Raw genomic sequence first — 16,449 nt, forward strand, 5'->3', positions numbered from 1 at the left:
TTATGTGTGTATGCCATTGATAATAATATTTGTGTGTGTGCGTAATGTTTTGACGCTGTTGGGTTAGGTTACATTGATGAGCTTAAGCGGACGTTTAACCACTAACGTTTCTCCGATCGAATGAATAGAAGATATGACAGGATGTGATTGTACATAACATGAGGATTAAGAACAAATAAAAATCTTGCGAGCACTATTTAAATCGGAGTTCATTGTCCGCTCTATGTAGAGCTATGTTTCTATTTAATGAACTAACTTAACGGTTTCGCTCTAAAAGGTTTTACTCAATGATTAATCGATGAACTTGTGAATTAGAAATAGTCATAGAATGAAAGTCAATTTATGATTGGTTTCTCATAATTATTGAAACGATGGTGTCGTTTCAAATTAGTGGAAAAAGTAATTACTTAATAGACAGAAATGTTCTCATTATCTAATTATCGCACATTCATGGAATCCAAAAACAAGATAAACTCTACACAGAACATAGATATTATACTACCTGTATTTCTAAGTAAACATAAATCGCTGCGCTTATGGAACGTAACCAGTCCTCAACACGTGAGCTCACAATTTAAACACACGTGCAAGTCACGCACACACACCCATCCATGACGCAGATGGCTCTGGGCCGCGGGGGGAAGCGCGGGGGTTTGGTGAGGGGGGTGTAGAAAAACGTAAGCTTATATAGGACGCGCGAACGCATCACAAACCAGTTCAATTTCAAACGGAAACAAAGACACATCCAAGAGGTAGACTTCGGAAATAGATACGTAATGGGTATGTATTCTTGACCTTAGATAATATTTGTTTCATAATTAATCGCTTGTTAGTTGTTTTGTTTTTAATCTAATCTATTTTTAGTTACTTCCGGTTCCGATTTCCTAGTTTTGATAATTTTGGGTCAAATTTTAACTGTGTTAAGTAGGTAGGTACTATTTGTTGCTTCCCTTTTATCCTTTAGAATTTCCCATGTGCCAATCATGGAAATTCTCTTTCCGGTGTATTAATTTTTGTTGTATCATTATTTACAATAAATGTTGCAATAATCATGAAACACTTCTCATTTTACGCAATTAACAATCTAGCATTGAGTCGAGATAATTCTAACCATCTGCAATGCTAGGGATTTCCCCTATGCCAACAACATTATCAGTCCTTTTAAATAGTTCTCTTATCTCTATAACATTTATCTGTAGATATATTCGCTTCTTCCCACTGACTCAGTTGAAGTGAGAAATGTTATTCTAAGCCTAAAACCCCATAGCGCACCCGGCTGGGATAATATTCCCGCTAATATACTTATAAAATTTGTAAATTTTCTGGCCGAACCCTTTTGTTTTTTGTGCAATTTGAGTCTGGAAACTGGAGTGTTTCCATCAGCCTTTAAAAAAGCTATTGTAAGCCCAATTTTTAAAAATGGAGACAAAACCAATCCAACAAATTATAGACCCATTTCTTTAATTTCAACGCTATCTAAAATCCTAGAGAAACTTGTGAAAAAAAGACTAATGAGGTTTCTGGAGAGCAACAATATTCTCAGTGTCTACCAGTACGGCTTTAGAGAACGAACTTCAACTGAAGATGCAGTCTTGTCACTGAGTTCAAAAATTGTTCAATATCTAGACAATGGGTATAAGTGTTTAGGTGTATTTCTCGATCTGCAAAAGGCGTTCGACACAGTATCCATTCCCATCCTTCTGAAAAAGCTGGAGAATGTAGGCATAAGGGGAATCACGCTTGATTGGTTTTCTGACTACTTATTGGGGAGAAGGCAGTCTGTAAAAGTAGAGGGCCATCAAAGTGACTATCTAGATTGCTCATATGGCGTCCCGCAAGGTAGTACTTTAGGACCTATCCTTTTTCTTGTTTATATCAATGAACTATGTGATATCACCTTACCTGGACTGGATCTTCTTATGTTTGCCGATGATACTGTTTTACTAGTTCATGAAAAGTCTTGGAGAACTGTGGCAGAGCTCGCTGAAAAATGTCTTTCTGTAGTGACCTGTTGGCTCGAAAATAATCTACTGTCAATAAATACTAGTAAAACTAAATACATGTGCTACAGTATGACATCTAAAGGTGCCGCAAGTCAAGACATGATTATTAAAATACATACCTTTCCATGTAATCGTAGTAATTATGTGGCCCCCTGTAACTGTTCTACACTCTCACGGGTTAATACAATTAAATACCTCGGTGTTGAGTTTGATGATAAATTGAATTGGACTTCGCATATTTCAAAACTAACTTCAAGAATACGTCAGCTAATTTATATTTTTAATAATTTAAAATCTGTGGCAGAACAAAAACTGGTGATATCTACTTATAAATCTTTGTGCGAATGTATTATAAGATATTGCATATGTGCTTGGGGCAATGCATCCAAATCCCACCTTATATCAGCAGAGCGGGCACAGAGAGCATTACTTAAAGTTTGTCTAAAACTTCCATGTAGTCACCCAACAACCGATGTATATAAAAAAGCCAATGTACTTAGTATAAGAAAGATGTTCATTTTTGAAATCTTACGTCGCTACCATAAAAATGATGTTCCACACTTACCCGAAAGTAACAAACGTGTCGATCGGTGTCCGTTTCCTATAACAAAATCAAAATTCGCACAGAAACACTACAAGGTAGTTGCACCTCGACTGTACAATAAAATTAATAAGGAAATTAACGTTAAAAAATTGAATAATCATAAAATAAAAAAATGTATACTTACGTGGCTGGAGAAGTTTGATTACGACGAAATTGAAACCGTGCTAAGGGATATATAATTTAAACGTGCTATAAGAAAGGATAAAAAAATTATAATTATAAATAGATATACTACACATTTTTTTTTTTTTCACATATCCACACATAAAAGCACAACTTACACGCAAACACACACACACATTCACACACACACACACACACACACACACACGCTCACACATTTACACACACAAACATTAAAGCGCTTTCCACTTACCTTTATTTGTTATTTTTTAAATTTTCTTTTATATAACGTAGGTATACTGTTTCGAAATTAATGGGAGAAGCCACTGGCTCCTGAGACACAGTTTTTAACTAATTCAGGAGCCTATGGATTCATATATAAGCTGTACCTATTTTTTAATGCCAATAAAGTTATTTATTTTATTTTTTATTTTTTAATATATGTGAAATGTATCATCCTTAGCGACTATAATACCATCAATTGGTTTACAATTGACCCCTATAGAGTATCACGCGCGTTCGTCGTGACATGGGGCACTAATACCATATTCATTCTGAACAAAAACCTAAGTACTAAAAGCATTTCGGTGTCTCGTATATTTCAGTATCTCAATTATAATTTCTGACTGTGTATGATCATTAAATTTATTTCTCAGTTACAATGTAACCATTCTTAATTATTGTTTGTTTAATATGATTCGGAGCAACATTTAGCGTCGCATATTTCTGGGTTATTACAACACCATCCTTAATGAATTATGACGCATTGATATGGATACTTATTACCTACTTTAATAGTTTGCAGCCTTGCCAATATTTAATGCTTTGAAATCGCAATCTAAAATAATGTGTACTGGGTATGGAAAAATTGGTGACATTGGGAATTCTGGAATCATTTGCGTCATAGGATGGTGGGGTGCGTCACGATGTCATTGTACTTGTACATACAGATTTATCTGTAGTTCCGTTTGGTATATTTAAAGTACTTTTGGCACGTACCATACTTATATTAATAATTGGTACCTACTTGGACTTCAAAGTAAGCCGGCTATTTTTAGAATCGGAACTCGGGGAATTTTGGCATCTTGATAATTTTATGGCTTCGAGTACAGACAGTTAGGTAGGTATATTGTATAAGTATGGACATATTATACAGTCGAATCGTTCCAGATTTAGATATTTTTTGAGGCTTCGCCAAGCACTTGGAATCTATTTCTATCGAATACGATCATCGCATTTTAGGAAATTTCTTGCTTTCATAGTTCGTACATTTTATTTTAGGCCATATATATTTTTATTTGATCCTTTTACTAACGATTGACTTTTTTTTCAGATACGTTGAATATAAAACCGTTAAGTAAGGCCAATGAGTGGTCTCTGGACGCGTCGGCCGGCGCGGAGACCGCTCGGGAGGCGGTGCAGACTCCCGCAGACATCGCTTCGACCTCGAGCGAAGAGCGCGCCATCCGCCGCGTTATGGGCCGCTGGGGCGCCGAGTGGTTGAGCTGACTCGGCTCCGAGTACAAGTCAACCGGGCCCCAGTGGCCCCCGGAGCACCCCCTGCCGCCGCCACGGTGGGGGGCCCCGCGCCCAGCTTTGGAGCTGTCCCTGCAGCAGTATGAGGACCTAGTTGCCAAAGCTGAGGCAATAGTGAGCCGACTAGCGGTCTCCGAGAACTATGATTCTGTCAACAACTTCATCACCCTCTACGAATCTTACATGGCTTCTCCTGACGAGACGTTAGCTGACTTCTTCCCCAAATACAACCCTCCGATCCGCGCGCACAAACATACTTGCGTTGGACTGGGCATGGAGACGATTAAGCGTTTGAAAGTCCTCGAAAAGGATTTCCCTGGAATCACAAAGGCAATGATGCTGGTTTCTTGTGATGAGAATATTCAAGATCTGGTTGACTACGCAACGGCGTCCCCAGGCCCTCAGGGCTTTTTGATTGAAACGGAGAAAGACCACGTGATGCTCTGTATCCACATTCGGGTCGCGGGAAGGCCTGGTGTCTTCCTGTCGGATCTTGGATACCACATCGCGCGTGTGGTCACTGTTATGGCGGATCGCTGCTACCCACATACTGGTGAGTTATGCTTATGCTTAGTTAAAGATGCCCTAACTTATTATATTTCCATAATACATAATTGATTCTTAAAAATTCCTTGTCCGATAAACGATAAAACTTAAACTGAATATCCCACAAAAATTCGTAAAAATATACGAGAAAAGCATTCACAGAAAAATAACCTCTTTTTTTCTACAGGCTGGTTCACCCAATCGGACGAGCCTCACAGCCGCAAGGAGTACAACTACCAGCTCAACCTGAGCAACCCCAACTACGTGGAGTGGCATGAGAGGGACACTAGGGGTGCGAGCGTCAAGGAGCGACTATCTCTTATCTACGTCGCCAAGCCTTACCTCACTGCTGTCAGTGTTACTGAGAAGAGGAATCTCGTGTGGGATATGAGGTAAGAAAATAAGAATTGACTTTCTGTTATCCTATTGCATTACCAGGCTGCAAAAAGAGAGACGCATTACGCATATTGATGAGTTGTTCCAATGAATACGCTGTGAAAAGATTGGAATTGGCCAGTTATAAAACGTATAATTTCAAAAAAGCACATGTTTTTTCATTGTGCACATGTAATTCACATGTATTTTTAAGGAAAATAGATTTTACTGAATTAAGAAAAATTGGCATAGTAAACAATCATGAATTCACATACTTTCCTATGGAACACAATCTTCGAATCTTCCAGAACCAATTTCCTGAATAAACTCAACACGTATTAACCATCACATTACATTTTCCAGGAGTCTTTTGGCGCGTAATCTCAAAGGTCACTTGACGGCCGGTATCTACTTCCCGGTGAAGGAGAAGGACCAACAGTTCACCATGTTCTTCGACGGCCACAACGGCAAGCAACGCAAGAAGCTCAAGTTCGAGTCGTTCTTGGAGTTGCAAAAGGTGAGGATCCATTAAATGAATGAATGAATGAATGAATGAAAACGCTTTATTGTACACCATTACAAACAGGAAAAAGACATACATATACAGAAGAGAGACATGCACAAATGGCGGCCTTATGGCTTTAGTAGCCATCTCTTCCAGGCAACCAAACACAATATAAAAAAACATAAAATCATGACAGAGGGTGGTGGTAAAGCTGTATTAGATTAATAATTAAAAAACAAATTCAAAAAACAATATACCTACACATACACATACATAAGTACATAAAAATTATTATAAATAAAAACATACATACACACATACATATATATATATATATACATAAAGCATATATTAAATAAATATCATATTAAAAATATATACCTAAATACAATAAGTTATCACTTTTTATTGTAATGATTATTCAGTAAACGTTTGAAAGTCTCGAAAGTTTGAGCTTTTCTAATTGTGACGGGGAGATCATTCCACAGTTCCAAAATATCTTGAATAAAATTCCTATTGATATTATAAACTAGTTGATATTATAAATTCCCGAGAATATCTTGTCTTGGCTCACTAATTTATTTTTAAAGACAAATAGAAAGTGCACTATTACTCATTTATGACTACGTGTGAAACGTCCATTTCTCAATAACTAATGAAATATTTCCTAATTCCAGATACCAGACGATTTAGTGGATGACGTAGAGCAATGTAACGAACAACTCAGAATGAGGGACGGGGAGCTCCTCTCCATCTTGAAGAAGTTGGCTTCCATCATGGCTGACGAGGACTACATGGTTGAACTTCTGGACATCAACAAGAAGATCGTTGAACTGTCCGCTGGAGACCAGTAGACCAGTAGACAAGTAGACTAGTAGAATAGTAGACTAGTGCCTTAGTTCGGCTCAATATGGGGCTAATAAAAATGTAGTGAAAATTTGTTTGTTTTATTTTGTAACCTGAAAATATTTGTGGGACATTTAAACTGTTTTATAGGGTAGATGTTTCAAAAGACAATTGCTATAATCAAAGAAACTATTTATCTTTTTTATTTTTTGATCGACGTTAGGGAAAAATATTTTTTGTATTTCTTAAATGCATTAGATAATTGGAAATATAAGTAACGCAGTCAATAATTATTTATTTTGCGAAATAGTACACGCTTTGAGACATCCTTCAACGACTGCAGTTCGTAAAACATTGATGAAAATACAATTTATAATTACTTATTCTATTCAAGAAAAAGTCTCAAAATAGTGTGATTAAACTGCTGAGTGTAACAAAATGTTATTAGTCAAAGTTATGCAGTTAACTCGACTTCAAAACTTTGTTTCAAACTCAAACTTAAACATTTATTTATTCAATAAGACTTCTTCTAGGAGCAATTTTGTATCGTCATAAAATACACTAGGCTACCTAGTATATTAGTAGTTTATCCATTTACTATCATGTTATTCAAATGTACTAGTGAAAAGTTAGTCCACACTGTCTGACTTTCTATATGACACGCATTCAGATTTCAGACTTGGACCCGCTGATTTTATGAAATTTACGGATACGACCTAAATAGCCCTTACAGCATACCAATAAATTATGAACAACATTGGTAAGAACCTATTAATGCTATGCTATTGGCATGTGTTTTTTATACGATTCTACGCTAATATTACAAGGAAATATTTGATTTTCAGTTTTTAATAGGAGGGTACGAAAAATGTAAAGAATTTAGGACTTAAATACTTGAAACAAAAAACTTTTAACATTTGTTTAGTCTCCACAGTCGTAATCAGCGACTCGTAGAGTTTGTAAGTTTGTAAGTTTTCTTAATCTGACACTAGATGGCGTTAGGTGCATACCGGGGAAGTTACAGTACATTCACAGACTAATAATAATATACTACGTACAAGTACATTTAAAACTAGCTGCTCCGCGCGGTTTCACTCCCGTGGCTCCACCCCTGTTGGTCGTAGCATAGCGTGATGATATATTATATAAACCTTCCTCGATAAATGGGCTATCTAACACCGAAAGAATTTTTCAAATCAAACCCGTAGTTCCCGAGATTAGCGCGTTCAAACAAACAAACAAACAAACAAACTCTTCAGCTTTATAATATTAGTATAGATGTAACTAGCGACTTTTTTAAATATTTGAAAAAATATTTTATCCTACTTTATGTAATTAAAGTTCGAGTTTACACATTATGTATGTTTATACTTTATATCTACGACTACGTATAAAGCACCTTTGCAGATAATTTTTTGATTAAAAATTAAAACGCAAACAATTTTGAGAAGAGAACAATATTGAGACTACTTTTTTATAGAATAATTAATATCAATCGTAAATTCAATTGCGTATATTTCAAGGTGCAAGTCAGTGTCTAGGGATTGGTATATATAAACTGGTCATCAAAAAAATCGACCCACCTGCATTTTTACGGAAAATTGCGGTTTTCTCACAAACTAAAGAAAAAAATTGTTTGGAAAATGAACCGATTAATTAAACATGCATATTTACACGAATATAAACACATAAAATCATTAACATAATAAAAAAAATGTCAATTTCGAATAAAGTTCAAAATCCTCAATTTTCAGCTTTTTCTTTATTTAATTTCAAATGCAGTTTATTTTGTAATCATGAAACTTATGATCACGTTTCCTTCGAATTTATACTCAGTACTTTCTCTTCTTTCTGGAATGATAGCCTGCGTTCACCATTTTAAAGAAATAATCAAGATTTTGATGGTCTCTTGAGGAATTCGTTATCATTCTTCCCTCATGGCGGTTTTCAGGTCTCCTATTGTTGTAGGGGCTGAATTACGAGCTCTAAGCTTTATTTTTTAATTTTCCCACATGTGCTCTGTAGGTTTCAAATCGAGACTTTTTGCTAACCAGAGTGTAACTCTAATGCGGACCTCTTCTAAATACTGGATCACGATTCGCTCTACGTGTTTCCGAGCATTACCATGCATAGACCCAAAGTTTTTGCAGATACAGCCGGCATATTACACCATATGATAGTCCAAAACCTCGGTAATGTATTGAACAGCATTTAATGAGCATCTTTTTATCGTCAAGCTTCGTGCGTCTTGTCAAAGAAATGCCACTCTAGAACTTTACAGAGCCTCCATCGTAATCGACCGTTTCTCTTACCTAGCACTGAACAAATCGTTCATCTGGTTATCGCATGACATAAAGACGTCTATCAGCACCATATAAAGTCATTTGCATCTTGTCACTCAAAAGTACTGACTCCCATTGGCCTATAGTCCAGTTTACGTGATTTCGAGTCAATTGAAGTCTGGTTTGTCGATGAGCTGTGGCTGATTGTGGCCATGTTTCTGGCTTGTGTGGTCTTAGGTTCTACTCCTTAAGTCTTCTTCTAACAGTTCTGTCATTTATACCCACCTCCTTATCTTCACGCAGGCGTCACTAGAGATCTACACCAGACAGATGTCGATTTTGTAGAGTTGATTTCATTATCTAGGGGTCGTCCCTTTGAGGTGCCGCCCTATTTCTTGCAGATCAATATTTTCATTGATACTGCCCAGTCTCTAGAAATCTTTGGTAAACTCATCGAACTGCAAAACAGCTCAGATTTTAGTTTTTAGCCACAGCAAGTTGACATAACCCCTGTTTTAGTAGAGCCACAGTTTGGGCCCCCTCAGCTACAGTAGTATCCATTATTTTGAGACAAAATTTATCAAAACTACAGCATCAATTATTAAACTTAACATTATGAATAAGAGATCCCGAAAAAAGTCATTTTTGAACTGGGAACACGGGCATAATTTGTCCCGCCGTAAACCGTCATATCAACACTGTACAGTATTTCTGTATAAAAATTTGTTAAGAATCATTAAGTGCAGTAAAATTTACGACAAACATAATGATTAGCATGTTATCAGACCCTTACAACAAAATACAACAATATAAGACGACTTATTTGTGAAATAATCGATAAATAGCAAACATAGTGTAGGTGGGTCGATTTTTTTGATGACCAGTGTATTACAAAATCGATACAAATTAGTTATAATTATTTTTCAGTACAGTCAACGGGTAATAGCCATCAAGGCTATCGCGCCTCATATGGTTCCATTTAAATTTGACCCAGATCTTAATAGTTTGAGTTACCCTCAATAACACGTAATTAATTAACTTCATCTTCATCACATATCACAAATCGAAGTAGATTTTTTTGTTTTTATATGGATATCGTGTCATTAAATATACATGATAGATTTTTTTTTACATTTTTATACACATAGATATTAAAAGTTAAAACAAACAACTTGCAATTTGTATGAATTATTTATATATTTTTTTACACAAATCGTTTGTGGCAAAACACAACAATCTAAGACCTTGGCCTTGCACCGTTGTTCTAGCAATCCTGAATGAAAACAGTATTATTATATACAAGATAGAAAAATAACAATTCATGAGTTTAATAATTAAGATATTGTTGCACGAGGTTCAAAATTATAAGAAAAACCTTACTTTTTATTATTAATTTTCACTTAATTTAATGTAGGTAGAGTCTTCGACTCTAGGCTCTATAATATTGTAAATTTACAAATTCATTAAAATTATTTAAATATAAAATTCGAGATAATTCTTCTTTTTGGTTCTTTGTCAGTGGATAGCATAATAATATGTGAGACTGCATATTGAGAGGTTTCAGCTGCACGTTCTACAGGGTGATTCATAAACGAACTTCAGGAATGGTATTTTTGGATTACATTTCAAGTAAAATTTATTTTCCTAATAATAACACGGTATTACGTCCTGAATCCTGATTAAAAACACAAAATATTTTTTTTTTCAATTAAACACATTATTGGAAACGCAATGCCTACTGCTCTAAAAATCGTGCCTGAGTAAAGACAAAGACAGAGCTTCACTACATAGTATGAAACAAAGTAGCTTTCTCTATCCTTATGTCCCTATATGTATGCTTAAATCTTTAAAACTACGCAACGGATTTTGATGCGGTTTTTTAAGAAATACGAGTGGTTCACGAGGAAGGTTATTAATTTATTAGGCTTGGACAAAGTGGACGAAGCCGTGGGCGGGAAGCTAGTAAATATAAATAATAATAAGAAATAAAACATAACAAGATGTCGAAAACAGATGATACAGCCTCGTGTTTCGGAGGGCACGTGGTTCTGCAGCCATAGATTCTTTTTATACAGAGTGAGGAAATTAGCAAACGATTATTTTTTTAAACGATTAATATCAACTTCTGTAGAATTTATGCTTATACATTGTAAATTGTAATGATGTGAATGCAAATTTATATAGCATTGAATCATACACAGATAAGATAGAAAGAAACAGTTACTTAAAAATATAATAAGAAGGTTTACGCGAATAAATATTTAAGGCTAACCTTAGTAATAAAGTAAACGACTGTAATGACATAAGGTCATATACTGAGACGAAACGAAGATATAGAGTCAATACCCTCGAAATGTCAAAAAGAAGGTATAACCACAGTATAACACTTATTTACTGATTAAATTTGTAAACAAGTAATAAATGATAACATTTACTATTGAAATTCAAAACTATTTCATATTATTTTTGTTTAGTAAAATATGTGTTATATCTTAATGGGCGTGTCTGTTTTGCCTCTTTAAAACAAATGATTTGTAAATAAAACAATGCTTGTTCATTAGTTTGTTGTCACGTTCATTAGTTAATATATTATTTAGGTTATAAGTGAGGTAGATAAAGATACTGAATAATCACTGATAATTATCTCTTTTGCGCGGGGAATTTAAGGCACCGCACCGCATTGATAACACAGCTCAACAAAAAAACAATTTTTTTTTGTTGCCCTGGATATTTCTACAGATTTATATATTTCAAGTACCCAGTTTGCGAATGTAATCATTAAAATTATTTAATTGGCTCTAGTTTTTTTTTAATTTGGATTTTCATATGTTAAATTTTCTTACGGCCCTTCAGAATACGGGTTACTAATAAGTGTTTATTTTTTTGGTGAATTACGTTTTCTGCACATTTCTTCACTCAGACATAACCCTTTTATATAAAACTGACTGTAGAATATCAGAATAATAAATAGTTTCTGTAAAAAAATCATTTTTATGAACAACAATGTTCGGTTTGTATTGAATTGAAGAAACCCAGTAGCACTTGGTCAGCAAAGTGGATAGGTATACGAAATTCCCTTGATGTTTTTATTAATAGAATTAGACAAAGCAAATTCATTAGGAATAATTAATAAAGATGGAAATTTAGGCGTATGAGGGAATCTAGAAGTATAAGAAGAATACCCGACGGCCCTACAGGACGGGCGTGTCGAAAATTGATAAAAGATGAAAATTTAACAAAATTTTATAACTGATGCTGAATGTAAATTATGGAGAGATATAGTATTGGTTAATTTAAGGTAAATTTAAAACACCAAATTATAAAGAAATTGCACAACAGTTGTTAAAAAACTTCATTATTTTATGAGCAAATACGAACATAAAGCTACACTTTCCCCACAGTCTCCTGGATAGATGCCCAGTAAATCTGCAAAATTTCTGTGAGAAACAGGAAGAACGCACCGAAAAAGAAGTAAAAATTATGGAATAAAGGCATCAGGTTATATGGGACCGTCACATGATGGCAGATTACTGATGGTCCATAACAAAACTTTTGTCCCAAAATTAACTAAGAAGAGAAGCTTATAAAATCTATTTCCTTCTACTATTTCATAAGTTTTAATGATTTTTCTCTATTTTTATATCCATTTGATTTAATTAAATACTAAAACAAAACAATAAGTAAAACTTTGTAATAAATAAATGATGTTAAACAAATATAGAACCTTCTATTTCATGCTGCGTTTTAGTCTAATAAGAAAATTAGGATTAAAAAAAAACTAGAGCCAATCTACCAAAACCATTAATAGTTTTATATTATATAATATGCATTAAATTATTCGAAACCACTTTCACATCCAGGGCAACAAAATCATTGTTGACCAGTGTAATAAATACTCAGAACTGAATAGATTTTAGATAAGTTAACCGTATTGCGTATTTAGACATTTACTTATAAAAAACAATTTACATACAAATATCTGTCCTTAAAAATGCAAAAAATAAAAAATAAACCGCAGCCATTTTCACAAAAGCGCGCGCTGTCAAAGTGAATATGTCGATTCGAATTGTCAATGCACGTCTCATTCATCAATGAATAACTGCAGTCTGCAACAAAGAAATTCATGCGTGTTTATATCGGTTTTACGATAAGCCGCGTGGTCAACAATGGGTCCGCATGATTTTCAGGCATGCGCAGAAAGTACGGCGTCTACGTACCACGTGCTAAAAATCGATGAGGAAACGATATTTATTCACAGCGCGATAACGGTATTGGGATAACGGGTATCGTTATTGGGTATTTGTACTTTTGTTAAGTGATAAGAGCTTATTTGACGGCTTTTGAAGGTAAACTAGAAAGAAGAAAGAAAGAAAGAAGAAAATACATTTTAATGTCTTGCCACACAGGAAAAAAACAGAGAATAGTAAAATACAATAAAGTTTGGAGTGCGAAGAAAACAGAAAATTATATTCAATACTGATTTTATCATTAACACATAGGGTCTGTGCAGCATCAAACATTAAAAAAGGGAACCACTCGGTGATATTCTGTGATGCAGAGGCATCGCAGCACCGGTTTTCAGTGGGCCCTCCTCGACAGTCAAAGGAACAGTGTAAATTTTTTACATAATATATTTATATAGTTAAGAGAAAGCAATAGGTATACATAAATAATTAATATATTAAAAAAGAAAAACATATTACATAAATATACAATATACATAATTACATTATAATTTGTATGTTATAGAATTATAGAAACTTTACTACATATATATTGACTAGGTTGTAAGGGGAGCAAACAATGTGAAACATTTAGTTACGATGCAACTAAAGCTGGCCTACCTGCCTTATGATTAGATAATTTTTATATTTATTTTAAAAAATTAGTCACAGATTTAATGTTACGATAAGGAGGAGGCAGGTTATTCCAACATTTAGTTGCATTGTACTTAAAACTGCCTCTGAATGCGTTTGTATGAAATTTTTGAAAATACATTATATACGGAGTTGCCCTAGTATTATACCTGCTGTTTATATTACGCCCCCAAGTTATTTTATTATGGAGATACTCAGGTTTAGTAGACTTTACTATTCCAAATAGTAAGGTGGCAAAATGCATGTGCCTTCGATTTTCCATATTTAATATTTTGGCTTTATTTATTTATTTATTTATTTACCCTTCAATAAAACTATACATAGAAAACTTATTGCTAATATACAAAACAAAAAAACAGTATAGTTTATTAGGCGGCCTTATCACTTAGAAGTGATCTCTTCCAGGCAACCTGGGCAAAAGGTAACAAGCTTACTGAAATTACGATGGTAGGTAGAAGAAAAAAGGCAAGGAACAAAAAAAACAAGATAAATAAATAAATGATAATAATTAAAATAGATATACAGGTAGATATATAAATAAAGATAAATATAGATGAATATACTACACTCGAAGACTCGCTTTATTAAGATAAGGTGATATATGATGCCTAGAAGGTATGTTCCAGCAAAATCGAGCACATGCGTTTTGAACCCGCTGAATAGCATTTTTAGTTCTTTTAAGTAAACGAGGGCCGTATACAGTATCTCCATAATCAAATTTTGAGAGAATTAATGTTTCACATAATCTAACCTTTACTTCAGAATTTATATAACGCTTCAGACGATATAAGACCTTAAGACGATAAAAACAATTTGAAATTATTTTGTTCACATGTTTTTCAAACCTCAAACCTTCGTCAAATATAATTCCTAGATTGCGGGCTTCATTAACACGTTGCAGGACCGTGCCCTTAATTGACACTTCTATATTTTGCTGTTTTTCAAGCTTCTCAATTTGTTTTGCTGTTCCCATAATAAGATATTTGGTCTTGTCTGGATTGAGAATCAGTGTATTATTTTCAGACCATTTCACTATCCTATCCAAATCGGCCCCTAGATTTTTCAAAGCTGTCTGTATTTCGTTGGGTGGAAATGATATGTAGAGCTGTATGTCATCCGCATACATATGGTATCTGCAGTTTTTTATACAGTCCCCTATATCTCCGGCATATAGAATAAATAGTAACGGTCCTAGAATCGACCCTTGCGGAACCCCCCTCCCAACTGACCTCACGTTAGAATAAGACGTAGTTCCATCATCTTGAGCCACCGCGACCAGTTGGCTGCGATCACTCAAGTAGCTCCTGAACCATTCCACAGCTTTCTCATTGAAACCATAGTAGGACAGCTTTGCTAATAGTAAAGGTATATTGATTGTGTCGAAAGCGCGGGAGTAATCCAATAGAACCAAAATGGTAACCATTCCTGTGTCTTGATCGGAAAGTACATTATCCAGTACATCAATTAAGGCAGTTCCTGTGCCTCGATGCTTACGGAAACCGGACTGAAATACTGGCAAAATATTATTTGCTTCCAAATATTTAATCATCTGGCTATACACAACTTTTTCTAAGATCTTTGAGAGACATGGCAGAATACTAACAGGTCGAAGATCTTTGAAATCAGTAGGGTTATTGTTTTTCTGAAGTGGTCTCACAATTGCCCGCTGCCACAGAGACGGAAAAGTGCACGAGTCTAGTGAAAAATTGATAATATGAGTAACAACGGGTAACAAATCTGACATTACAATCTGCATCATATCCAAAGATAAACCATCGATGCCAACAGCGTTGGATTTGAGCCCCTTAAACAGCTGCAAGACTGTTTCTTTAGATACTTTACTAAAACCAAATTCAACACCTCCAAACCTGTTAGCATTATAGAAGCCAATGATATCCGCCTGCACTGTATCCGCTCCGGGTATGTCTAAAAAATGACTGTTAATTTGGTCCGGATCTCGTATATGTAGTGGTAATGTATCGGTATACTTTGCTTTAAAATTAACGTGCTTGCTGATATGTTTCCAGAGAGCTTGTGGCCTGTCTATGTTTTGATTTATGTATCGATGAAAATATGCAGCCTTTTCACGAGTTATTGCATCACTAACATATTTTTTCAGGTCATTGTAAAACTTTTTATGTGACGGAAGCTTTGTATGCTTCGCTCTTACATGAGCTTCATCTCTTTTCTTCATCAACAGTTTTATGTTGTAGGTTATCCAAGGATAACATTTATCACGTGCCAGTACGAGCTTAAGAGGTGCAAGCAAATCAAATATTTTTAATATAGAGGAAGAAAATTCATAGACTAAGTTATGTATGTTGCCATTGCGAAAGAAAGGATCAGTGTTCAAATTATCTAAATACTGTTGAAGTTCCGTACTATTAATATCTTTTAGAGATCGATATGCTATAAATTTTGATTTTATTTTTTTAATGGCTGTGCAACGATAGCTAGGTCGTAATGTTGAATTTAGATTAAATTTTATACATTGTGCACGTAGAATATCACGGGAATATTAAAGAAATTATAAATTAAATTCATCTTTTACATGATTACTATAACGTTAGATATTATTCGTTTAGCCTTACCATGTATGCTATCTTATCAAAGTTACAAAAAAAAACAATGAAATCATATTACAAGACACCGCTTGAACTTAAATTTAAACATCAAGGGCAGATTTGTATTGTGATTAAGTACATAGTTTGGTTCCAAAAACTAGAAAATTAGTATAACACCAGATACCACC

The 16,449-nt window shown here is 34.6% G+C and overlaps 1 protein-coding gene across 1 annotated transcript; it reads left to right on the top strand.

Annotated features, from left to right (window-relative positions):
- Positions 1-663: 663 nt before the first annotated feature.
- Positions 664-6,629, top strand: LOC149480831 (uncharacterized). The gene is made up of 5 exons (XM_089705505.1): positions 664-780; positions 4,064-4,819; positions 5,000-5,204; positions 5,551-5,704; positions 6,370-6,629. The coding sequence occupies exons 2-5, from the start codon at positions 4,450-4,452 to the stop codon at positions 6,544-6,546; spliced, it is 906 nt and encodes a 301-aa protein (XP_089561631.1). The 5' UTR covers positions 664-780; positions 4,064-4,449; the 3' UTR covers positions 6,547-6,629.
- Positions 6,630-16,449: the final 9,820 nt, after the last annotated feature.

This window comes from Colias philodice, chromosome 17 (genome assembly GCF_061535455.1).
Source record: "Colias philodice isolate Cphi_HAF_F1 chromosome 17, ilColPhil1 Martin Lab GWU primary, whole genome shotgun sequence".
NCBI lineage: Eukaryota > Metazoa > Arthropoda > Insecta > Lepidoptera > Pieridae > Colias > Colias philodice.